Raw genomic sequence first — 23,357 nt, 5'->3', positions numbered from 1 at the left:
GGAGAAATGTCTATTCAGATCCTTTGCCCTTTTTTTTTTTTTTTTCAAAGTTTGTTTGACCTGAAGGTCATACAATTTGGGGGAGGAAGGAAGTTTTTTTTTTTTGGCTGCGTTGGGTCTTTCATTGCTGTGCGCGGGCTTTCTCTAGTTGTAGTGAGCGGGGGCTACTCTTCGTTGTGGTGTGCAGGCTTCTCATTGCAGTGGCTTCTCTTGTGGAGCACGGGCCTCAGGGCGTGCGTGCTTCAGTAGTTGTGCTTTGCCCATTTTTAAATTGGGTTATTTGTCTTTTTATTACTGAGTTTTAAGTGTTCCTTATATATTCTAGATACAAATCCTTTATCAGGTATATGATTTGCAAAATCTCGCATTCTGTGGGTTGTCTTTGTATTTTCTGGATAGTATCTTTTGAAGTACAAATGTTTTAAATTTTGTTTGTCAGGTTTATCTATTTTTTGTTCCTTGTGCTTTTGGTGTCATAGCTAAGAAACAATTACCTCATCCAAGGTCATGAAGATTTACCTCCACGTTTTCTTTTTCTTTTTTTTTTTTTTTGCGGTACGCGGGCCTCTCACTGTTGTGGCCTCTCCCGTTGCGGAGCACAGGCTCCGGACGCGCAGGCTCAGCGGCCATGGCTCATGGGCGCAGCCGCTCCGCGGCATGTGGGATCTTCCCGGACCGGGGCATGAACCCGCGTCCCCTGCATCGGCAGGCGGACTCCCAACCACTGCGCCACCAGGGAAGCCCCACCTCCACGTTTTCTAAGAGTTTTATAGTTTTAGTTCGTACACTGAGGTCTGATCCATTTTGAGTTGATTTCTGTATATGGTGTAAAGTAAGGGTTCAGTTTTATTCTTTTGCATGTGGGTATCCAGTTGTCCCAGCACCATTTGTTAGAAAGACTTTTTTTCCCCATCGAATTGTCTTAGCCCCCTTACGGATGTCACTTGGCTGTAATGTGAAGTTTATTTCTGACCTCTCATTTCTGTTTCATTGACCTCTGTGTCCTCCTGCCAGTATCACATGTTTTGATACTCTAGCTTTGTAGGAAACTTTGAAATCAGGAAGTGTCAGTTCTCCAACTTAGTTCTTCCTTTTCAAGATTGTTTTGGCTTTTGGGGGTCTCTGGACTTTCTGTTTGCATTGTAGGATTTGCTTGTCAGTTTCGGCAAAGAAGCCACGTGGATAGTGATTAATTTTTATAAGTGACATCTATTATTTTTTTTTCTAATTACCTAAGTAACATATACTGCTGAAAACCTGGAAGACAGAAAACTCAAACAGAAGGCAGTGGTCATTTTAAAATTCGTGTCCCTCCAGGCTTTTTCTTTTGTGCATTCAGCTTTTCCTACACAAAATCTGAAATCATTTCCGAGTTGGTAAACGTCTAGGAGCACATTTGGATTGGTACCTTGGGAGAAATTTCTGGAAGTGGAATTGCTGGGTCCCACAGCACACACAGGCCCAGTGTGGAGGCTGTTTGGGCGGCAGCTCCGTCCTCCGATGGGCACCGGCCCCTCCTGGCCTCCCTGCCGGGTCCACACTGGGATAGTGGTTCCCTAGTCCGCGGCCCGGATCTCGCCACCCCAGCACCAGGCGCGCCTGCCCCACCCCCCCGGGCACCTCGTTCTGCTCAGCTGTTTCCTGTCCCGCCCTTGAAGGCCACTTCCTCTGCTCCCGGGGCCGCGTGACCCCTCATGTCAGAATCCTTTGTGATGGCTCGTGCTCACCATTCATCTCTTTCTGCTGCGTCTCCCGGCTGGACCTGGACTCCCGGAGGGCGGGGGACGCGCCTCCTTTGTCCCCACGTCCTGGCACCAGGAAGGCGCTCAGTGACAGCCGTTGAGCCGGGTGTAATACTGCCACTCAGCTCCAGTAGCTGCTGTGAAATCCCTGATGAAAGGCCAAGGTGGCAGATTCCTAGAGCTTTGTGGAATGAAGGGCCCGAGCATCACTGCGCTGCTGCGAGGGGCCTGGTGCTCGTGGCTGGAGAGGTAAAGCTACGGGGCAGGCCTGTCTGTGATCCCGAATCTGCTGTTTTTGGCCGTGTAACTGGGGCCCAGAAGGTGGATGTTGGGGTCTGGAGAGCTAGGTGGGTCTCTGCTCCGTGATGTCGGGGCCTGGACGGGGCAGGCGTCCTCCCAGCTGCTTCCAGACCCCCCTCCGTCATCGTACTGCCGACTGTGCCCTGCCACCCCTCCTGGTTCTCCCCTTTGTTCATCGATACCTACAGCCCCTGGCCTGGTGGCTTCCTCTCTGCCCCGCCCGCCCACTCCTGCCGCTCCATCCACCGAGATGCCCGCGCACCAGCTCCTTCCTCAAGCTCCCCCTCTGCATCTGCCCGTACCCAGGGTCGGGGTCAGACCTTGCTTCTCCCCAACCCCCTCCCCGTGCCCCTCCGGGGTCCCCACGTCCAGTCCCCACTCCCCCTAGTGCCCACGGTCACTCATCTCATCCACTGCCCCCTCCCTTCCTGGCCCAGGTGAGAGTCCAGGGCTGGCCCCGCCCCCCCACCCCTCTTGGCCTTGGAAGCCCCACCCCCTGACCTCCCAGGTGGTTCCAGGTGGCTACAGGGCTCACCCTGCACCTCCTTCCTGTCTCTGCTCAGACGCCACTTCCTCCAAGAGGCCCCCTGACCCCCTGATCCCCGTGACCCCTCTGCCCTCTCCATCCCCAAACTCTGCCTAATTCTTCTCAACAGACTTATTTTTAAGAACCATTTTCAATTTACAGAAAAATAGCGAAGATAGTACAAGAGTTCCCATATTTCCACACCCAATTTTCCCCATTATTAACATCTTAGATCAACATGGTACATTTTTTTAAAATTAATTAATTAATTAATTTTTGGCTGCGTTGGGTCTTCGTTGCTGCGTGCGGGCTTTCTCTAGTTGTGGCGATTGGGGGCTACTCTTCGTTGCGGTGCGTGGGCTTCTCATTGCGGTGGCTTCTCTTGTGGAGCACAGGCTCTAGGCGCGCAGGTTTCACTAGTTGTGGCACGTGGGCTCACTAGTTGTGGCACATGGGCTCTAGAGTGCAGGCTCAGTAGCTGTGGCGCACGGGCTTAGTTGCTCCGTGGCATGTGGGATCTTCCTGGACCAGGGCTCGAACCCGTGTCCCCTGCATTGGCAGGTGGATTCCTAACCACTGCACCACCAGGGAAGCCCCAACGTGGTATATTTGTTATATTAATGAACCAATATTAATACATTATTATTAACTAACACCCACCATTTATTCACATTTCCTTAGTTTTTACTAGATATACTTTCTCCGTCTCAGGACCCCACATGGGATCCCACGTGATATCCTGTCTTCTGAGCTCCTCTGAGCTGTGGTGGTTTCTCAGACTGTCCTTGGTTTCGATGACCTTGACGGTTTTGTGGAGGACTGGGCAGGTGTTGTGTCGGGTGCCCCTCTGTTAGAGTTTGTCTGATGCTTTTTCTCAAGATTAGACTGCGGTTATGGGTTTGGGGAGGGAGGCCACAGAAGTGAAGTGCATTCATCCCATCACATCAGGGCACACACGACAACGTGATTGATCGCCGTGATGCTGACCTTGATTACCCGGCTGAGGTGTGGTTGTCGGCTTTCTCCACTTTATTCTGACTTATTTTCCTCCATAACATCGATCACAGCCTGGAAGTGTGTGTATCTGTTTGTCTTTTAATGTCTGATTGGAAGGTAAGGTCTTCAAGGACAGAGACCTCTCTCGTCTTTTTTATCCCCAGAGCCTGGCACATAGTAGGTGCTCAGTAAGTTAATTGATGAGCTCAGTGCCTGCTTATGGAGCTCCAGTGCCAGGCCGTGAGCACTGGAGACAGAGCCACAAACGAGAGGTCATAGTTCCTGCCCTCACAGAACTTAAAGTCCAGCAGGGAGATCGTTACAAACGAAGATGTGTTCCCATTGCAAACGTAAACGGGGTCAGGGAAAAGGCCCTTGGGTGCGGTGAGAGCCATGATGAAGGGATGTGGCCTGGGTTGGGTGGGGGGAGGTCAGAGGATGATACGGAGCTTGAGACCTGAAGGATGAGTGAGGGCCGGCCCGGCAGGGATGGAGGGGAGTATGTTCAGGGTGGGAGAACTAGCACATGCAAAGGCCCTGGGGCAGAGACGGGCTTGGGGATTTGAAAAACACCGGTGAAGAGGCAGGGTGCTGGTGGAGCTGTGGCGGTGGCCCGGGAAGGAGGTTTGGACGAGGGCGGTGGGGAAGGAGGTTTGGACGAGGGCGGTGGGGAAGGAGGTTTGGACGATGGCGGTGGCCCGGGAAGGAGGTTTGGACGAGGGCAGTGGGGAAGGAGATGGCGGGAAGTGGGTGCAATTAAGTGGGCTGAATGGGTGAAGGGGTGAGATCCAGGCTCCTGAAGCTGGAGGGTGGTGTCCTGTTTCCTTCTCAGAGAAGGCGCGGGTTTGAGGAGGGGCAGGGGCGGTTCAGTTAGAGATACTCATGGAGCACCCGAGCAGAAGGATGGTGCAGAGGCGGGGCTGGACGTTGAGGGGTTTCTGGGACGTGGGGGCGGGGGGGCACTGGATATCGTGGGAGGGCCTGAGCTGGCCCTGGAGGAGGATGGAGAGAAGGAAGAGGAGCCATCCAGGGTGATGCCCTTTAAAGATCTGGAGGAGAAGGCAGTATCAAGCAGGACCTCCGACACAAGGAAGCTGGGAGGGTGGTGAGAGGGGAGGGTGGGAGCTGGGTGACGGGAGAGGGTGCTGCGAGGTGGGAGAGAAGGCAGCTGGGTGGCGAGGTCCAGCTCCCAGCCTCCCAGGATGCTCGCCCCCCAGGGAGGGAGACAGAGCAGGGCTGCAGCGTGGAGCCAGCTCCATCCTGCCGACCTTTCGGGAGTGGCTTCGACAAAACCAGAATGCCGCAGGGCTGAGAGATGGAGCGGGATTCTGTGGTCCTTCCCCCGACTCCGTGTGCTCTGCCCGCCTTTTGTCAGTGGAGAAACTTTAGCCAAACCTTAAACCAGAGAAGTGAGAAAATGCAGAAACAAAGGAGAACAGGCTCACGAGACTAAATGATTGTTTAGGCATTAAGCATAGTCAAGGACCTTCAGTTCCTCCCCAAGGGCTACAGATAATATTCTGAGCCGCACGTATCCTGTGAGGTGTCTTATAGGTACTGAAACCCCCCGCCAGGTGGAAGAAGTGAACTACATGATGACCAGACTGTAGCCACGACCTAAGCTGCCACAATTCCAAGCATCGGCCTCAAGGAAATGGGAACAAACTGACCCTGGAACTAAAGAGTAATTGTAGTTAAAACAATCAAGAGGACGCTGGTCGGACCACCAATGACCAATTTCAAGATGACTTCCAGAGCTGCCTGTGCTGTTTCTGCGTGGAGCCCCGTCCCTCTGTCTATAAAAGCTCGTGCCCCCTGGTTGTCATTGTGGGGGGAGGGAGCCGGCCTTTGGACAGGCGTCCACCCTCTCCCACCCCCAGCTGCTGGCACCCAAAATAAAGCCAACTTTCCTTTCCACCATCCTCGCCTCTTCATCGGCTTTTGAGCGGCAAGTAGCCGGACCCCAATTTCGGTTACAGGACTGCTGTTAAGTGTAATCCCTTTAATTTACTTTCACTTCTGTTCTTCATGGGATCGTCTGGTTGAACGTTTTCGAGTTAGTGGGAAAATAGAAATTTCACAGAAATTTGCTTTGTGGCCAATTTTGCAGGTGGCATCCGTATCAGAGAGTGACAGAGGATACTCTAGTCTGGTTTGTGTCCTTTTGTTTATCTCTGAGAGGGCCAATCAGTGCCCATTTCCAGGAGGTTATTGGGACCAATTAGTTAGCTTCATTGGTTTTGCTTGCACAGGGAAACCATGTAATACGGGTATTTTTGATCAAGTCTGTTCAGACATCCGTTTCATCTTGCGGAGAAGTTTCATTTTGCCTTACGCAGCGTCAGCCAGATGGAATTTTGTTCAGCGGGAACCCTATTTCTCCGTAGATATTTTCACGATTGAAGCTGTCTTCTTTTATGATATATTACTCAGCGAATTGAAGGGAAACTTGTTGAGAAAAGGCTGGTCTAGAGAAACGAACACGTGTGTCCACATAGAAATTGTACGTCCGTGTTCACAGCAGCGCTATTGACAACAGCCCCAAAGTGGTGACAACCCGAATGTCCATCGGCTGGGGAATGAATCCGTGAAACGCGTCTCTCCGTACAACGGATTCAGCCGTAAGAAGGAACGAGGTCCTGACACGTGCTACAACTTGGGTGAACCTTGAAAACATCATGAAACGTGAAAGGAGCCAGACACAAAAGACGTGATTCCTTTCGTACGAAGTATCCAGAACGGGCAGATCCACGGAGACGATGGTTTTGTGGTTGAGAGGAGGTGGGGGAGGGTAGAAGGGTGATGGTCTACCCTTGTTGGGTGATGGAAACGTGCTTCAGTGCATCATGGTGATGGTCGCACAGCTTGGTCAGTATACTAAACAACTGTGTGGAACATAAATTCTATCTCAGTGAAGCCTTGAAAAAATTAGGGTGCCGCTGGGAGCAGGCTCTCAGAGCCTGTCAGTAACAGCCCCTCGGGATCCCCTTCGGTCCACAGCGTTAGGCTCAGGGCTCTCAGGGATGGTTTTAGTGCAGATATTAAGGGAGGGAGGGGGTGGACGTTTTATGGCTCACCTGTGCTGTCTCGGGCCGTGGGGGGCGGTGTTACTGACGTTTCCTCATTTGATCCGCCCGCCTGTATATGCCGTGGTGAGCATCATCATTTCCTCTGGCTGAGTTCCCACACGTACCCAAGTCCCCACTGGGAGGAGGCCAGTCTGCCCGTGGTGCCGCCCTCCACCAGTCCTCCTGTGAATCCCATGGGAGCCCCGGCAGCCTGGGTGGGAGAAGCGTGCCCATCCCCTCGTGCTCTCCTGGCCCCTGCACTGGGGGTGTCTCGGTGTCCAGCAGCTCTCCGTTCCTGCTTGCTCTGGTCATCGCCTGGGCCCTCCTGGCACCAGCGAGCGAGGCCGTAACGCCTGTCCACCCCGCAGGTTCTCATCGACTGGGTCAACGACGTGCTGGTGGGGGAGAGAATCATCGTAAAGCAGCTGGAGGAGGACCTGTACGACGGGCAGGTGCTGCAGAAGCTCCTGGGTGAGTCCACGGGGAGGGCGGCCACCACGAGGGGTGGCCCCAGGCCGGACCACAAGATTCTCTACCGATGGCGACATCGGTCACTCGTCTGTAAGCCGCAGCCCTGAGCCCATGGCTCCCAGGCGGTAGCCCCTGGGGCCCCGAGTCACCTGCCCTCTCGTCGTCTCTCGGGTGGGGGTCCCGCTGGAGCTCCCAGTCACGGGACTGCAGTGGGTCATTCACAGCTTCCAGAACCGTCTGTGGCCTCTGCTGTTGGATGCATGTGTACAAGGGGAGCGCGGTGATGGGGCACGAACGGGATGCCGTCTCCTCTCTGGGGCAGCCCTCCCTGCTGGCCTGCGCCCGTCCAGCTGTGAGCACCTCCAGCCTGAGCAGGCCCATCGGGGCCAGGGTGCTGGAGGGGGTGGCCCCCAGCCGTGCCCTTCAGGGGCACGATTTAGATGGGGGGGGGAGTGGCGAGGAGGGAGGTGGCGGGGGAGTGGCGAGGACTGCAGACGCTCTTTTTATGTCTGTCCCTTGTGGACAGAGTCCCTCAGCAAAGTAACATCTGTAGAGCCCTTAGCGTGGGGCCGGGCACAGGGCCTGGGGTCAGTGAGGGGTAATGAACAACACCACAACAAAGACAAAGAGATGAAGTGTGCAAGCAGGGCTGCTGGGTCCCCCGAGTTCCTCTGAGCACCGGGCACACGGCAGCCATGCGTTGACCGAGCGAGTGAAGAAAGCCCTGCCATTTCCTACCTGCAAGGACGTGGGCTCCTTTTATAGGAAGTGCAAAGGCCCTGGATAGGGTCCCCAGATCCCTGTGAGTGTGGCCCGGCGGACTCAGTGTCCCTTTGTCCGTTAGGATAGCTCACCTCCTGAAGGTCCCCGGGAGGCCCTGCCCCCAGCATTGGCGGGGTGCAGACCTGCTCCCTGGGCTTTTTCTACGCACGCTCTTCACCCCTTAATGACCCCACAGACTGGTGCTGTCCGGTGCAAGGGTCTTCCCAGCAGACCGCCTGGAGGGCCACTCCTTCCAGCCAGGGCCAGCACTGGGGTGGGCTCATGTTTTGCCCCACAGGGGTGTGCTGGGGAACCCGAGTCAGGCACCTGGAGTTTGGGGGGGTGCTGTTGTGGGGGAGAGACACTGAGGGAAAGCAGACAGTTGGGGCTGGGGCTGGAGAGGGGCAGCCCCCCTGGGGAGCTGACATCCAAGCAGGCTTCTGCACAGTTGTCACGGAAAGAACATTCCAGGCTGAGACTCTGCAGAGAGCAAGAGTCTGCCGTGTTTAAAGGGCAGTGAAAGGTGGCTGCAGGTGGCCGGGGTGGACAGATGGGGCCAGATCACGTCCAGTCCTGACAAAGGCTTTTATTCCAAGTGACAGGAAGCCACTAGAGGATTTGAGCAGGGCCGTGACAAGGTCTGAGTTAGCGTTCTGAAAGGTTGCTTGGGCTTCTGGGTACAGAATGAATGGGGAGGCGGGTCAGGAGGGGGACCTGGGAGGTTAGTCAGGGCGCTGTCACAGCAGCCCGGGCATCAGAGGAAGTGGCTCGGTCCAGGATGGAAGTGGAGGATATGTGGGAGGTTAAAGCTGATGGAGGCATGAAGACTGCTGGCCAGGTTTGTGGCCTGAACAGCTGGTGAGTGAGAAAGCCCTTGGGAGTGGCGTGGTGGGCGGGGATGAGGAGGTGGGTGTTGCGTCTGCTAAGAGGGCTGATACCCATCCTGCCCGCGTCAGCTGCAGGGTAAGGGTGGAGACCAGCAGTGCAGAGATGGTTAATGCCGTGGGACCGGGTGGCCTCACCCGGAGGGGACGTTCCAAATTCAGTGTTTGGCTGAATGCCGTGGGCCAAGAATTAAATAAATCTCTGTTCATCTAAGCGGAGAACCCCCATCTTCAAATGAACTTCTTTAGTACAAGAATAAATCTGAAGTGTTATCAAGATCGTTTAGTAACTGTCACAATTTTATTATTAAAAACGTTGGTTGGGGCTTCCCTGGTGGCGCAGTGGTTGAGAATCTGCCTGCCGATGCAGGGGACAGGGGTTCGATCCCTGGTCTGGGAGGATCCCACATGCCGCGGAGCAGCTAGGCCCGTGCGCCACAACTACTGAGCCTGCGCTCTAGAGCCCGTGCTCCGCAGCAAGAGAGGTCGCGACAGTGAGAGGCCCGCGCACCGCGATGAAGAGTGGCCCCCGCTCGCCGCAACTAGAGAAAGCCCTCGTGCAGAAACAAAGACCCAACACGCCCAAAAATAAAAAGAATAAAAAATTTTTTTAAATCTTAAAAAAAAAAATGTTGGTTGGAGCTTTGTTGTTTCATAGTGTATCATTGGTCCAGCCATTCTCAGCCTGTCAGGTGCTGGATTGCTCTCGAGGTCACTGAGCCAGACATTTGTGATGACGGACACTTTCAGCAGAGAAGGATGGAGGAGGCATGGCTCTTAGGCTGGCACTGCCCACAAGGATTCTACTGATGGCGAAGCTGCCCTGGGTTATCAGCTTCCCTCGCTCTCTATGTAAAGACCTAGCTTCCCTCTGACTCTTGGACTTGAAGACTTGGCTGTTGGTGACAATGCTTGTTTATTGAAACAGTCCTTTGAACTGCTGCTTTGCTCACTGCCCAAAGGAGATACTTTCTGATATTTTCAGAAGCAAACGTAAGAGTGTTGTGCTCACTTACACTTTTATTTCTGATTCTTTTCGCATGCAGCTGTGGCTTCACTCACCCAGTCACTTGAAAAACTTGGATCCCTAAGCCTTAGATCTAGTGATGTGGTCGTGGAAGTCTGTCTCTCAGGATCACAAGGTCGGCGCTGGATGTGCATCTGTCTCTCAGCCTTAGACGCCTATAAATGACGCCAGTGCCCTCTCTGGAGTAGAGTGTCAGGGGTATCTTAGAGCCAGTACCCTGCAAGAAAGCCTTGCCTGCTCAAGGCACATCCTTTCGGTCCCCTCTTCAGTTGGCCCCAGCAGATGCGGTACTTGCTCTGCAGTGGCTGTGGTTGTCACTGAGTCCTGCCACGTCCGTTTTGTTATCTGTGAGGTCTAACAAGAGGCTGACTTTGGCTCAGGCAGCCTTTTTAGCCTGAAGTAGTTGCAGTTCCATCCTGTTTGAATATCTTGCGTAAGTACTCCTAGATAGGCAATTCTGAAGCCTCTTGTGTGTCCAGTGCTTTGACATACCACTGTTGGAAGAAGAGAACAGTGGAAGAGAATATCCAGATATTAACAGAACGTCACTGGTCGTATTAATGACGTGCTGTTACCCTGATGAGATGCATTAGTAACCTACGTGATCACGTGATCCTGGGGCCCAGGGCTGCCAGGAATGATACTGATGAAGGCATTCAGCTCTTTACTTTTCAAAGGCAGAAGCTAAAACGAAATAGGAGATTTTGGCCGAATGCCAGGCCAAAGCTGACTTCTGTGCACCGGTAGAGAGAAGAGGGGACCGGGCCCGGGGGCATGGTCAGTGGTCAGAGGAAGGGCCAGCACAGGCGTCTGGAGGGTCCAGCCAGGAGAGAGGAGGAGCCAGGGGAGCATTGCATTCAGGAGGGATAGAGGAGGAGAAGACAGGACTGAGGGCGATGGGGACAGAGCACAGACCTCTGGGTTTGGCCAGCTGTGAGTCAGTACACTAGTAGGTCCCCAGATGTGCCCCTCTCCTTAAGAGCAGATTCCGGGGGCAGCTGCCAGACCCTCTGCCAGGGCAAGTTTCAGGGGGTGTAACTCTCCTGCATTTGCAGTGTTGTCCAGGTGAGCCACCTGTGGGCAGTGGCAACGCCCACACTGGAGCATCGAGGCAGCTCCCGGGCTGGCTGTTGTCCTGCTTCTGACTCATGACACACGCTTCTCCTCGTGAAAGGCAAGCCCTTCCTTGTGTAGTAAGTGTTCACAGCCCCGCATTCGGCCATCACTCACGTTTTCCAGCCACCGCTGAGAATCCGCCCCATCTTCCTCTGTCTGTTTCCACGCTAGGAAGATAGGGGTCCTGGCCACGCCAAAACCCTGCGCTGCCCCTGCAGTCCCATCAGCGGGCAGAGTGATGCTGGTGATGAGGGCGGCCAAGGACCTCGTTCTCTCCCACCTGGGGGAGTTACCTGAGACGCAGTCACAGGCGGCACCCAGGCACGGCCAGCCTCCTTGGTTTCTGTTATCGGCTGAGTTGCGTCCCCCCCCAGAATTCGTAAGACCTTGGGATGTGACTATATTTGGAGACAGAGTCTTTGAAGTGAAAACGAAGTCAGGGTGGGCCCTCAACCCGTCAGATTGGTGCCCTTATAAGAAGAGGAGGGCTTCCCTGGTAGCGCAGTGGTTAAGACTCCGCCTGCCAATGCAGGGGACACGGGTTCGAGCCCTGGTCCGGGAAGATCCCACATGCTGTAGAGCAACTAAGCCTGTGCGCCACAATGACTGAGCCTGCGCTCTAGAGCCCACGAGCCACAACTACGAAGCCCACGTGCCACAACTACTGAAGCCCAAGTGCCTAGAGCCGCAACAAGAGAAGCCACCGCAGTGAGAAGCCTGCGCACCACAACGAAGAGTAGCCCTGGCTCACCGCAGCTAGAGAAAGCCCGCGTACAGCAACAAAGACCCAACACAGCGAAAAAAAAAGAGATTAGGATGCAGACACACACAGAGGGGAGACCAGCTGAGGATGTCTACAAGCCTAGGAGAGAGGCCTCAGGGGAGACCAACTCTGCTGACACCTTGATCTTGGACTTCTGACATCCGGGACTGTGAGAAAGCAAATTTCCACCGTTTAAGCCGCCCACCCTGCGGTACTTTGTTACGGCAGCTGTAGCAGGCTGATACCGTTTCCTTCCCTTCTCCGTGCGCGACTCCTCCTCCCCCCGGTGTCATGGCAACCAGGTTTGGCTGGCAGCACGGACAGCAGAGATGTGCCGGGCTCCCCGCCACTCCCAGCGGGCGAGGCTCTAGGACCACCTGGCTCTCTGCAAGCCTCCTTCCTTCCCCAGGGGCCCCTGCTCCGTCCTGTCGCTGGCTTTTGAGCACCTGGGGACCTGCTGTGTATTTTCGGGGGGGGGGGGGTTCATGTGGGCAGACAGCTGTGGATGGTTCAGCTAAGACCTATTAGAAACAGATGGCGAGACATCAAAACGCGTAAACAGGAATCATTCCCCTCCTTTGCTGAGCTGCTTTGTTTTGCCGCGAGCACTCCCTGCCCCGCAAGCTGAGGTTCTTCAGGTGTGGCTGACTCCCCGCTAGAGCTCTGTCTCCCGTGTCTGGGCTGCATCTGGTCCTAGGACAGTGCCTGGTACACAGTAGGTGCTCAGTAACTGTTTTGTAAGCGAATGAATGAATGAATGATTGGACTAACCCTGAGCCCAGCCGATATTTCTGTGTAATGAGAGGATCCTGAAGGGGGGATATCGAAACTGCTTGTTCTTGTTCTCATCGAGGGAGGGGAGGATGGGGGAGACAGTGTTGACGGAGCAGGGGCCTCCGGAGAAAGCGCCTTCCACAGAACTGTGCTGGGGAGTGCTGGCAGCAGCTCTGTGCCGGAGGCTCACAGCGCGTCAGGCTCCGTGCCCAGCACTTTGTCATCACCCTCCCGGTTCCTGATCTCGCCGTGTCCTGTGACGTGGCTTCTGTTGCTGTGCAGAGGAGATCTATCGGGGAACCCCGAGTCTTGGAATGAATGAATAGGCGGGACGCCGGGGGAGCCTTCCTCGCCTGCCCCTGAGCGGGTGGGGGTGAGGCATCCCTCCTGCTCCGCTCGGAGGGGAGTGAAGGCGCACGGGCTGGGGCTGGGATTCAGCTTCAGTAACTGAGTCTTGAGCAGATGTGACCGTGCTCGTCAGCTCCTCCAGACTGCTCCCCGCTCACTCTTGGTGAGAAAATTGTCACAGGCCTCTGAATATCTCATAAGCCTTCTTACCCTACCAGCTGTTAGGGAAAGAAGAATTGGGAGCGAACGAGTGCAGGGAGGCTGAGGCAACCCCTGAGGCCCTTTCTATTTTCTCACCAAAGTTCTCTTCCCTCTGGGAACCCACTGGCCCAGCCTCTTCACCTCCGGTCCCTTCCCCGCAGGTCACCTCCTTACCTCCCAGCTGCACCTTGAATTATCTTATTCATTCTCTGTGCATATGCTGTTCCTGGGTGGGACGCCCACACTTTAATCCTTGGACTCCCCGCCCCCCTTTCATCCTGGAGTGATTTTCTTTCTTTTTTTAAAAAAAAAGTTTATTTATTTTTGGCTGCGTTGGGTCTTCGTTGCTGTGCGCGGGCTTTCTCTAGTTGCGGCGAGCGGGGGCTACTCTTCGTTGCGGTGCGCGGGCTTCTCATTGCAGTGGCTTCTCTTGTTGCGGAGCACGGGCTCTAGGCACGCGGGCTTCAGTAGTTGTGGCGCGTGGGTTCAGTAGTTGTGGTCCACGGGCTTAGTTGCCCCACGGCATGTAGGATCTTCCCAGACCAGGGCTCGAACCCGTGTCCCCTGCTTTGGCAGGCGGATTCTTAACCACTGCACCACCACGGGAAGCCCCCTGGAGTGATTTTCTAAGGAAGAGGAGTGACTTGAAAGTTCAGAGTTCCGTGGCTCAGCATCCTGGCAGTCCCCGCTGTTGGCGATGACCTGCTCCACTTTGCAGCCCCACAGAGGATGGGGAGACCTCAATGCAGCCGGTTGGCCAGGCGGCCCTGAGCCCCTCCAGCTTTTCCTGACACTCTGCCTTTTGCCCTTGTCCTTCTTGTTGCAGAAAAGCTGGCGGGCTGCAAGCTGAACGTGGCCGAGGTGACCCAGTCCGAAATAGCGCAGAAGCAGAAGCTGCAGACAGCGCTTCAGGCGGTGCAGGAGCTGCTGCGGCCCCACGGCCGGGCGCTCCAGTGGACCGTGGACAGTGAGTGGCCGCCAGGATGGGGGAGGGGAGCCCGGCCTCTGAGCTTCCTGCCGTGTCATTCGTCTTCCTGTCTGGCCTTGTGGGGTTTTTTTTTCTTGACATCTTTCTTGGAGTATAATTGCTTTACAATGGTGTGTTAGTTTCCGCTGTACAACAAAGGGAATCAGCCATATGCATCCGTATATCCCCATACCCTCTCCCTCTTGCGTCTCCCTCCCACCCCCCACCCCACCCCTCTGGGCGGTCACGGAGCGCCGGACTGATGTCCCTGTGCCGTGCGGCCGCTCCCCACTAGCCATCCGTTTTACGTTTGGTAGCGCGTGTATCAAATCCGCTCACACGCCAGCCCTGAGGGAGGTGGCCAGGAGAGGAGGAGTGTGTCAGTGAGGGACTTAGTCACGCCGGCAGTGCTCTGGTTTCCCCAAGCTTCAGGGCGGAGAGGCACCGTTTCTGGGTCAAGAGAGACTTCCAGCGGAAGTCTTCCAGATTTGGGTTATAAGGCAGAAGAAGCTCTGTGGGGTTCTTGGAAGGACCCTCCACCCCGGATACCGATGGCACCAACACCCAGTGAGCTGTGCTACTGGTGACTCACCGATGCGGGTCCTCAGAGGTGATTCAGGCCGGCCCCCGGTGTGTGTCTCCGAGAGCACCGGCGTTGGGGATACGCGGCACCACAGTATTCCCAGGCAGGACATAAACCCAGAAAAGTGAGGCACCGACCGGGACAGACTGGAAAGGGCTTTGTCCTGCTGCCCTTCCCCAGCACCGTCCCCGCGGCAGGGCCGCCAGGAGCGGCTGAGATGCTCTCGCTGCCGCCAAGGGCCCCTGTTCTTGGGTGAGACCAAGGCTGCAGTCAGGTTCACCCCTGGCTTCTTGGCATCGAGACCTAGGACAGACCCAGGCCCACCTCCTGGGTTGCAGGGCTGGGGGAGGGGAATCAGTAAAGCCCTGGACGGCATGATGATAACCGTCCACATCCTAGAGAAGAGCTAGTGGCCGGGGCTGGCAACCAGGGCCCTAGGTGGGGCAGGAGGCACGTCTAACACCCCCTGCATAGCCTTCCCTGTGTAGACGGTTGATGGCATAGAGGGAGAACTTTTAAGCACCCGAGATAATAACGCACATCGTTGTGGTGGGTAAGTGCCCAGGTGACCTTTTTTCCCGGTCTTTTCGCTTCTCTTGCGCTGACTGTATCCTCCTCCTCATTCCCTCTCTTCACCACCCAGTTCATTCCTTTCACAGACAGCATGCTTTTGAAAGTGCTTGCCTAAGTCACCTGAGGTCAACAGGAAAGAAGACATGAGAAGCCAGCACTAAATTCACCCAGGCTGCCCATCAGCTGTTCTCCGTTTTTCCATGAGCTGTGCTTCTGCCCGTGGTTTTCCTCCGAGGTCTCATTTTCACTGAGCGTCTTTATTGCCTCCCCCCTCCCGCCCCCTTTTTTTCTTTTTCAATTCAAGTATAGTTGATTTGCAATGTTGTGTTAGTTTCAGGTGTACAGCAAAGTGATTCAGTTATACACACACATAGATATATTTTTTTCAGGTTCTTTTTCCTTATAGGTTATTACAAAATACTGAGTATAACTGAGTATAGTTCCCCGTGCTATACAGTAGGTCCTTGTTGGTTTCACCGTCTTTTGGACGTGGGCTCGGGGTTCCTGTCTCATGATCTAAAGCAGCCCCCTTCCTCCCTCCCCGACTAGCGATTCATGGGAAGAACCTGGTGGCCATCCTCCACCTCCTCGTGGCCCTGGCCATGCACTTCCGGGCCCCGATCCGCCTTCCCGAACACGTCTCCGTGCAAGTGGTGGTCATACGGGTAAGTATCGCCAGCCTGGCGGTTGGCTTGCCCGCGGCTCTGCCCCAGAGGCTCCGGTGCTCGTTCCTCCTCTAGTTTGCATACTTTCTTCCTTGTCCCGTTAAGAGACTACCTTCTCTTTTTCCCTCTTGACGAGATGTACGCCTTACTCTGGCTTCAGAGTAAATGATGGAGCAGAAACAGTGGCGTTGATCTGAAGAGAGGCAGATTCAAAGGCGTGAGTGCGTGGAGGTTTACTTTTCCACATTTTGCAAAAGAGCATTCATTTCCCTGCAAAGAATTCAGACCTGTTGAATGAGCTTATTACTCACTGGAGAGGGCTGAGACCAGCGGAATGAAACAGATGCCCCAGTACCCCAATCAGATCCTCTCTCTGTTCCCTCCCAATGACATCCATCATCCCCCATCATGTTTTTGAGGGTCGACTCCCTTGCTCCACTTGGAAAAACGTAACTGGGAGCCAGGGTCCTTCTGACGGAGGTGGAGACACCTTTCTTGTCGATTTCCCCTGCGTTCAGGGGCACAGATCCTGCCTTGGCTTCGTGTGTGCAGTCTTGTCCAGTAAGCGTGTATTAAGCACCTGTTGTGTCCCTGTTCCCCTCGCCCTGGTTAGCGGGGACACTGGATGAGGAAAGTGTGCTTGGGTCCCGAGGGCTCAGCTGCTTCTGCCAGAGCGTTGAGGTTACGCTGGGAACGTGGATGTCTCTCGCGTTTCTGTTCCTGGAGATGTCCGGCTCCACACTCTCCTCTGGGTTTAAACTTATCAGTCCCGTGGTCTCTGCGGTCTGCAAGGCTCTGGCTGATCCTGTGTTTTCCGAAGCCGTCTGACCCCTCCGTTTACCCCGGGAGCTTGGCTCTGACCTGATGGGCAGGAATGTTCCTTTCTGGCCTCAGGCGAGGGTTACCTGCCGTTTGGCCCCGTTTGCCTCCTAAAGGGGAATGTTTGTGGTCGGTGGTGGTGTCAGGGACAGGGGACCATTCCTGCCACCCTCGTCTTGGACTCAGAATGGTCGGCCGGGAAAGGCTTCCCAAGGACACATGAGCATATGGTTCCCAAACCCATGTACGTCAGACTCTGGGCCCTAGGAGGACTCTCCAGCTCGGTAATTGGGGTATTTCCTTTCAGGCCTGCACTTTGGTCCAAGAAAATCTTTGGGGTTTGCAGAACGTTCTACTCGCCCGGGCGAACACTCGCTGGCGCGTCCTTCCGTGACCAAGGTCACAGGAGGACTCCCTGGGCCACTCCCAGAGTGGGATGAAGCGGGGAGGGGAGGCCCCCGGGGTCTGGCTGGTCTCAGGTCTTAGAGCTGCCCCTGGCCTGTCCCTCTGCGCCTGGTTATCCAGTTGAGATGGGGAGATGTAAGAAGTGTGTCAGTTCGTGGAGGGATGGAGTGAGGGATGGGTCGCGTTTGCTACCTGGCAGTGTGGCCTTGGGAAATCACTTGATTTTCCTGAGCTGCAATGCTTTCCTCAAAAAAATTGAGATTCTACTACAGACTTTTAAAATATTCAGCCTTGGGACTTCCCTGGTGGCACAGTGGTTAAGAATCCACCTGCCAATTCAGGGGACATGTTCGATCCCTGGTCTGGGAAGATCCCACATGCCCCGGAGCAACTAAGCCCTCGTGCCGCAACTACTGAAGCCCGAGCGCCTAGAGCCCGTGCTCCACAGCGAGAGAAGCCACCGCAATGAGAAGCCAGCGCTGCCGCGACTAGAGAAAGCCCGCACGCAGCAACGAAGACCCAACCACAGCCAAAAATAAATAAATTAATTAATTAAAAATATTCAGCCTCATCTGCCCCATACCCAGCCCTGGACCCGGTATCTAGTGGGTGCCTGATGCACATTTGATGTGTGAATAAGTGGATAAAATGTCTCCGGGCCTCCCCCGCCACCGTCCCCCGTGGGCACTCCTGAGAATCAGCCAGGGTGAGGCCGTGGGAAAGCTGACAGCCCCCAACGCCTGGCTACTCTTCCTTCACTAGGACCCGTGTGAGAGTTCCCTGGGAGGTCAAGCTCAGGAAAGCGTGGGGATCTTGGATCTCGAGAGGCGTCCAGGTGGGCTGCCCAGCAGGTAGTGAGCTCCCCCGTCCCTTGAGGCGTTCAAGTAGGGGCTCACGGTGGCGGTCGGGTTAGCAGGCTGCTGCGCTCCACCCTGAGGTCCGGGGCACACCACCACCGCCTCCTTCCTCTCCCCCACCATCGTTGCCTCTCCGTACCTACCGGGCTCCGGGACAGGTGCGTCGCACACCGTGTTAGTGTCCTAGGGCTGCTGTAACAAAATCCCACAAACTGGGTGGCTTAAAACAGATGTTTGTCTTCTCACTTAATAGAGGCCTGAAGTCCGGATCAGGGAATTGACAGGGTCCCTCCGCAGGCTCTAGAGGAGGGTCCTTCCTTCCCTCCTCCAGCTTCTGCCGGCTGCTGGCACCCTCGGCTGTCCTGGGCTTGTGGACACATCCCTGCAGTCTCTGTCTTCGTCATCACGTGGCCTCTTCCGTCTGGTCCGTGTTCCTATGTCTCTATTTTCTCTTCTTCTAAGGACACCAGTCACTGGGGAGGACCCACCCTAGTCCGTTATGCCCTTATCTGAACTCATTACATCTGCGAAGACCCTATTTCCAAATGAGGCCCCATTCTGAGGCTCTGAATGGACGTGACTTCCGGGGGGACCCTGTTCAACCCAGTGCACGTGTGTCGTTTCATCCGATGCCTCCCTTCTGTTACGTATGTCCCTTCATGCTCTTCGCCTTTCCCAACTGCAGGGTGTCAAGGAGTTCTTTGGGAGCGGAGATGTTTCTCCTGAAACCTCCCACAGCTGCCAGCTGTCAGAGGGCAGGAGAGCAGGGGGGGCGGGGGTGGGGTAGGTTCCAGCCACCAAAGGGTCACCCGTGTGGTCCTCTGCAGTCCATCCCCCGAGCATAGCTCGGGTGTGGTGCCGAACCCTTGTTTAGTTCTCTGTTGTCCCCAGGCTGGCCTCCCAGCCCCGGGGCCATCTGTCCACGGCCTCAGCTGCCCGCCTGCTCTGTCTGTCTGCCCAGGTGTTGATTTATTTGTTCATTTTGGGGTTTTCAGAAGCGGGAAGGCCTGCTGCACTCCAGCCACATCACGGAGGAGCTGACCACGACCACCGAGTAAGTGGACCCGCTGCTCTGCCCCCAGGCCCTGCTCCAGCCGGGGACCCGCACACACAGGGGGCCGTTTTCCCCTCCATGTCCCTTGACCTTGAGATGGGATTTTATCGCAAGCGTCCACCCTAGCTTTCTATCCTCCGTGCACTTTCTTCAAAGTTTGTTTTGTTTTTGTTTTTGTTTTGCTGAGGAAGGGCAAGGTAGCAGTTTGGTTTGGTATTTAAATGAGAAATTCTAGCTCTTTTATTTCTTCCCCAATAGAAAAATGATCAAATATGTGTGACATAGGCATTAGAACTTATTTACGCTGCCTGAAATCTTTTCTGGAAAGAGACCGGGAATAATAAACAAGAAAAAATATAACTGCGCACATTCAGGATCTCTTATAAGGAAGGAAAGGATGAGGGGAAATTTAAAACAGTGAACTTTCATATGGTAGGTAAGCTAAACACTTCGAAGATTTTAATGTTGGAACTAAGTTATTCTCCAAAGACTTTGGACTGTCGCTCCTTATTTTGGAAGGTGAGCTTTAAGAATGTTGAGAGAGGGGTGGGGGAGAGGTGTTTAGAATGGTCCAAGGGAACTGTTGTCCTGATTCATGTAGCCGTCTGTCTTAGCCCCGTCAGGGGGAGGGAGCCACGCCTCTAAACTAGAATCTTCCTTTGATGAGATAGTCCTGAGCCGTCCCTTGCCTCTGAGAGAAGGCCAGAGGGCGATTTTTAAGAAGTCTAAAAGGCTTCAGATCTGTTGAAAACAGCAAATCAAATGGCTCTATTTTGCGTGTGGTTTTTAGGAGGGATACCCTGTGAAGGATCCTTAAAATTCACTGCCTTTGTGCCTCCCGACTAAACCTGTTTCAGATGAAACAGCATTAAAAATGGATCGTCTCAGCTCACCCACCTGCTCAGTTCACGGAGTGATTAATTACTGTGTCACGAATTCATGTATGGTCTTTCAAGAAGCGAGCTGACACAGGAAACCGCTCCTGGCGTGGGAGCTGTCAGGTAGATGGGAGAGACGTGCGGCCTGGCGTGCGGCCTGACGTGTGCGCACATCTGTTCCAGGCCCACGGGAGGGGGAGGGGGACGTGGTGCTGAGCCTGGCACGGGGGGCCTCGGGCAGCCCGCTCGGCCCATTCAAGAGCAGGAGGAGGGCGGCTTGGGGGAGTCAGGGGCATCTTACCCATCATTGTGTGACAAACCACCCAACCCAAGGAGCTTAAAACATCGGTCATTTTATTTGCTGACAGGGGGTCAGCAGTCTTGTGGGTGGTGCTGGCCAGTGGGGGCCACTGTCCCTCCCTGTGTCTCTCATCCTCTGGGCTTCCTCCCCGGTGCCCACAGGGTCCCCAGAGAGTGAGAGGGCAGCTGCAGGTCCCTGGACCCCCGCATGCTGTGTCCCCACCTTCTGTGGGTCAGAGCAAGTCAGTGGTCACCCTGGATAGGAGGGGGAAGGCAGATGGCCCACCGAAGGGGGCAACGGCCAGGCCTGTGGTGGGGGGCATGTTGGGGGTTGTGCAGCGATGGGAAGAGGCTGTGCTTGGCCTTCCCGGTCTCGCAGAGGGTGAGGGAGCCCTGAGAGGGCGGCGGGGGGCGGTAGGAGCTCTGTCACCAGAGCCAGCCCCTGGGAGCGTGGCCTCAACGATTCACAGCAGCACCCGGGCAGAGGGCCTGCTTGGACGCCTAGAGGCTGAGAGGACGCAGTTCCCCTCCTTGAGGGCTGGCGGTCTAGTTGTCAAGAGAGGTTGTGTCTGTAGAAATGTGAAACCCAACCCAGGGGCCTTGTGGGAAGTGCCGTGTGACCCTCAGGAAATTTCGGGGGTCGGGGAGCACCCCGAAGTCATAGTGGAGAGAGGTTTCCAGAAGAGGCCGACCAGCCTCCTGCCTGGTCTCCCGGGCTCTAGGTTTGCTCTGTCCTATGGGTCACCTTCTCCAGGAAGCCCTCCCTGTTTGCCAAGCAGGAGTGGCTGCCTTCCTTTTAGTTCCTGTAGCATCTGCTGTATGTCAGATTTCTGGTGCACGCGGGCTGTGTGGAAATGTGGGCTCATGAGTCTCTCTCACCATCAGGCGTCATGCGGGCGGGGCCACGCGGTGTTTACTTCTGTATCTCCGTGACCTGGCGTCATGCGGGCGTGGTCACGCGGTGTTTATTTCTGTATCTCCGTGGCCTGGCGTCATGCGGGCGGGGCCACGTGGTGTTTATTTCTGTATCTCCGTGGCCTGCACATAGTAGGTGCTCGAGAGACTCTTCGTTAAATAATATGGAGGCGAAGAACTTGAGTCTAGAGGGATTTGGGAATCAAGCAAAGGTCTCTTTGCCTCTCAGGACGCTAGTGTACAGAGGGCATTCGTGATCTCAGATCCTCAAGGAGGAACCAGCCGCCTGTCCTTCGTGGTTTCAGCTCTCACCTTGAATCAGGGCCCAGCCTGTGGTTCTCCAGCATCCTTTAGTTCTGTGATTCCTTGGAAGTACATCGTGCTCGCTGCCAGAAATGTGACCTCTGGGTAATCTGCACTCTTGTATTTTAAAGTTTAAACTCAAGGTTTAAACTCACGGTGCTGGAAGACCCGTTTTCTGCTAAAATGCTCTCTGCGTTAACCACTCCCGTGATTAAACAGCCCGCAGATGGCATTAAAGGGGTGGTTTAAATAGCGATGGCTATTTGCTGCAGGTCTTGTGCAAACAGTGAGAATCCACATAAGCACCTCTCGTTTGTACTTAGAGCGGGAGAGAATTTATCGCAATGCGACTTACATTTATATGAACAGCCCTTCGACTGGGCGGTAGGGGCTCCGACTTGCCGGTCACCTCCGCCACCTTCTACCATGCTGAGCATTAAACGGGGTTCTGAGCAGCCCGTCTGATGGTCCTCTCTGTTCTTGTTTGCAGGATGATGATGGGTCGGTTTGGTAAGTAACCCAGGAGCTGGGGAGAGGGGCTGGGGAGTCTGAGGTCGCCGGGCACTGTGGGGCTGCCCCAGGAAGCCCCCGGGGTTCACGCAGTCACACAGGGGCAGCAGGGCCCCGGGTGGGTTTTGGCATGTGGTTTGCTTCTCAGAGCTGTGGGAGCCTGGGTGGGGATAAGCAAAGCACGGTGGAGGGAGTGAACCAGGATAAAAGGGAGGGCGGCGATGTCCCCGCGAATATAGAGCGTAGTCAGCTAGCCGGAGGGACCTTCCTTATGGGATGTATTTTCATATATAGTTTTCCACCTTAAAATCTTCAGCTTAACAGACCTTAGTGTCAGGCAGCCTTGGCTCTGGTCCCAGCTGGGTGACCTTTGGCCTGCTCCTTCACCTCTCTGTTCCCCATCTGTGAGATGGGACCTCGGGGTTGTCGAGAGGGTTTTGTGAGACAATCAGTGTTCACTCTATTTGGCCCAGGGCCCGACTCTCTCTCTCTGCGTGTTGGTTTCTCTATTACTGTTACCGTTAGTAATAATAAACTCTTGCTGTTCCCAAAGAATTGTTCCCTGCCCCGTTAAAGACCCACGACCCCATCTTCATCTCAGCGAGGGATGGCAAATAAAGGGGCCGCTTGTGGCAGTGTATAGGCCCTTAGGGATGGGAAGCCCCAAGCCCTTGGCTGCAGCGAGAAGCAGCCTGCGCCAGGCTCACCGCTTTGGGGAATATTTCAAAACCAGAAGCCCTCCACCCCCCCAGATACCGTGTTCTCCAGGGAGCAGAGAGGGGAGCGTGGCTGTTAGAAGGAGAAGTGGAAACCAAATAGAAGTTCCCCCCCGTGCCTTGTGAGCCTGCCAGCTGGAGCTGGTCCCTAGCTGCGGGGGCCTCGGGGTGAGGGGTGCACCCCAGAGGCCCCCACGGGCTTGGCCACGCGGCCTCTGTGACCTCATGGCGATTATGGGGACGGATGGCACCGCGGCCCGTCATGTACAAAGAGGGGATGCGGCTCTTTAGTTCTCAAAGGTCTTGAACCAGAGAAAATGCAATTACATGTCCTTAAGTAGTTCTTGAGCCGTGCTGGGCAAATTCAGTCTTCACTATTTTTTTGGAGTAGCGATTCAGTTCTTTTTAATGGCCTTATTATTAAAAAGCATTTAAAAGGGAGAGGAAAGGAAGCCTCCTGTGTCCAGTTGCTGAGGGTGCAGACAGGGTGGGGAGGGCAGCTCCCAGGGCGGCCTGGGGCGCGCAGAGTGGGCGACGTGGGCGTCCTGGCCCTGCCCTGGGTCTGGGTGGGGGCCCGTTGGGAGGGGGGCCTAGAGCACCCTTCTGTCGCTTCCCTGGCCTTTCTGTGTGGAGGGGCTCAGAGCCCGTGGGCCTGTAGAGGCCCAGCGTTGACTTGAGTGGGGCCCTTGGAGCATCTTTAAGTGTTGCTTCGTTTTCTGTGTGTTTTCACTTCCGTGGGCGGCATGGGCCTGGTTTGAGGTTTGGGGGGGCTCGGGGCTCAGTTCAGCTGGGGGCTACGCGCGGCCTCCCGTGCAGAGGGGTAGAAGCTCGGCC

General features: G+C 55.2%; 1 protein-coding gene across 2 annotated transcripts in view; it reads left to right on the top strand.

Moving 5' to 3' along the window:
- The window catches only part of PARVB (parvin beta), a 119,581-nt gene that overhangs the window by 76,855 nt on the left and 19,369 nt on the right, over positions 1–23,357 (top strand). For both annotated transcript variants that reach the window (XM_065886984.1, XM_065886985.1), the window contains 5 exons: positions 7,001–7,103; positions 13,805–13,945; positions 15,651–15,766; positions 18,843–18,901; positions 21,788–21,807. In XM_065886984.1, coding sequence (XP_065743056.1) covers positions 7,001–7,103; positions 13,805–13,945; positions 15,651–15,766; positions 18,843–18,901; positions 21,788–21,807 — 439 coding nt within the window. The remainder of the gene's footprint in view (positions 1–7,000; positions 7,104–13,804; positions 13,946–15,650; positions 15,767–18,842; positions 18,902–21,787; positions 21,808–23,357) is intronic.

The sequence above is a fragment of the Phocoena phocoena genome, chromosome 11, assembly GCF_963924675.1.
Source record: "Phocoena phocoena chromosome 11, mPhoPho1.1, whole genome shotgun sequence".
In the NCBI taxonomy this organism is placed as follows: domain Eukaryota; kingdom Metazoa; phylum Chordata; class Mammalia; order Artiodactyla; family Phocoenidae; genus Phocoena; species Phocoena phocoena.
The sequence above is the reverse complement of the archived record's forward strand: the minus strand, read 5'-3'. Positions and strand labels throughout refer to the sequence as shown.